Source organism: Mesitornis unicolor, unplaced genomic scaffold (genome assembly GCF_000695765.1).
Source record: "Mesitornis unicolor isolate BGI_N332 unplaced genomic scaffold, ASM69576v1 scaffold18429, whole genome shotgun sequence".
Classification (NCBI taxonomy): domain Eukaryota; kingdom Metazoa; phylum Chordata; class Aves; order Mesitornithiformes; family Mesitornithidae; genus Mesitornis; species Mesitornis unicolor.
The window spans coordinates 8,915-10,231 of NW_010209466.1; the positions used below are offsets into that span (position 1 = coordinate 8,915).

The 1,317-nt window shown below is 53.5% G+C and overlaps 1 protein-coding gene across 1 annotated transcript in view; it reads left to right on the forward strand.

Moving 5' to 3' along the window:
• LOC104547274 (ammonium transporter Rh type B-like) overlaps nt 1-858 on the forward strand; it is a gene marked incomplete at its 3' end in the record, with an annotated part of 9,212 nt that extends 8,354 nt beyond the window's left edge. The window contains exon 11 of the mRNA XM_010192891.1: nt 789-858. Coding sequence (XP_010191193.1) covers nt 789-858 — 70 coding nt within the window. The remainder of the gene's footprint in view (nt 1-788) is intronic.
• Nucleotides 859-1,317: the final 459 nt, after the last annotated feature.

Sequence of the window (1,317 nt, forward strand, 5' to 3'; positions counted from 1 at the left end):
CGGGAGAGCCCTGCAGGCGAGTGGCCTCGAGCAACGTGTTTGCCTAACCCCTGACCCCTCCTTTGGGGCCTTAATTGAAATCCCAGCTCGGTGACAAATTGGCAACACCAGTGGGGTCGGGGGGCGAGCGTGGAAGTGGTTTTGGGGAGGCCTCTCCCTGCTCCGGACCTGCTGCCCCTTCCCGTCCTGGCATCAGCTGGAAAATGACTCCTTCTCCACCCAGTCTGAGGAGTTTCATTGCAGCGTGCTCCAATTTGAGTGGGGTTTTTCGCTCCTTCGATGTCCAAAGGCTGCTGTGATGGGCTTGGACAGGCAATGGCCTGGATCTGCAAGCAGCTCTGGGTCAATGCAGGTGGGAGCAGGCAGATGCTGCTTGTGGATGTGCAAAAAGCCTTCCAAACAGCCCATTTTGGGCTAAAATCTCCTTGGACTGGGATGCTCTGATGCTCCCTTACCCACAGTCCCTGGGCAGGGGCATTTGCAGCCCTGGAAGGGAAAGGCCAGGGCCCTTCACCAACCTTTTGGAATGAAGCAAAAGCTGCTTTTTAGAGCCGATACTAGAAATTACCTTTGGAATAACAAACAGAATCAGAGCCCCAAAGCTCTTCCCACAGACTGAGGATCCCAAAAACCTACACTGAGCTGAACAAAACTGAAGCCATCCCATTTCAGAGGTTTCTGGGTGAGAAACGCACCCTTGTGACTGCAGAAAGCTCATTTTTCTGCAGAAACCAACCTAAAAACAGACAAAAAAGCCCCAAATCTTGAACCCCCCATCCCTTTTGCAGAGCCTTAGCAGCAGCGATGCCACACGAAGGGAACACAGCACCCAAGGTGGGCGCCAAGGTGGGCGCCAAGGTGAGCATTACCATGGCTACAGGGGCTCTGCGGAGCCACAGCATCGCCCTCCATAGCACCAATATTTTCCCATCACCAAATACTGATGTTACACTGCAGAGTTTTCCTGCCCATAGGTAGATATTGAATATTTGCCATTAAATAGATGATCCAAGACGAATCCTGGCTAAAACGCCCGGTCCCGCGCGCAACCGGAGCCCTAAAATGCCAATGGTACAAGCGAGGCTTGAACCAGTCCCAGTCTAAACCAGTGCAATTCCCACCAAGGTCCTGGGTCACAGCCCACGCTTCGGAGCATCCGTGGCATTTTTACAGCACCAACAGGGGACTTGCACCCGGCAGCTGCCACCTACACACCCAATTTGCACTAAAATCGCCTTAAAAATGGAGTGCCCCCGCTGCACCGCAAGCCCCCAAAATATCCCCATTGGCTTTGGCACCTGCACCTCATTTGCAAAC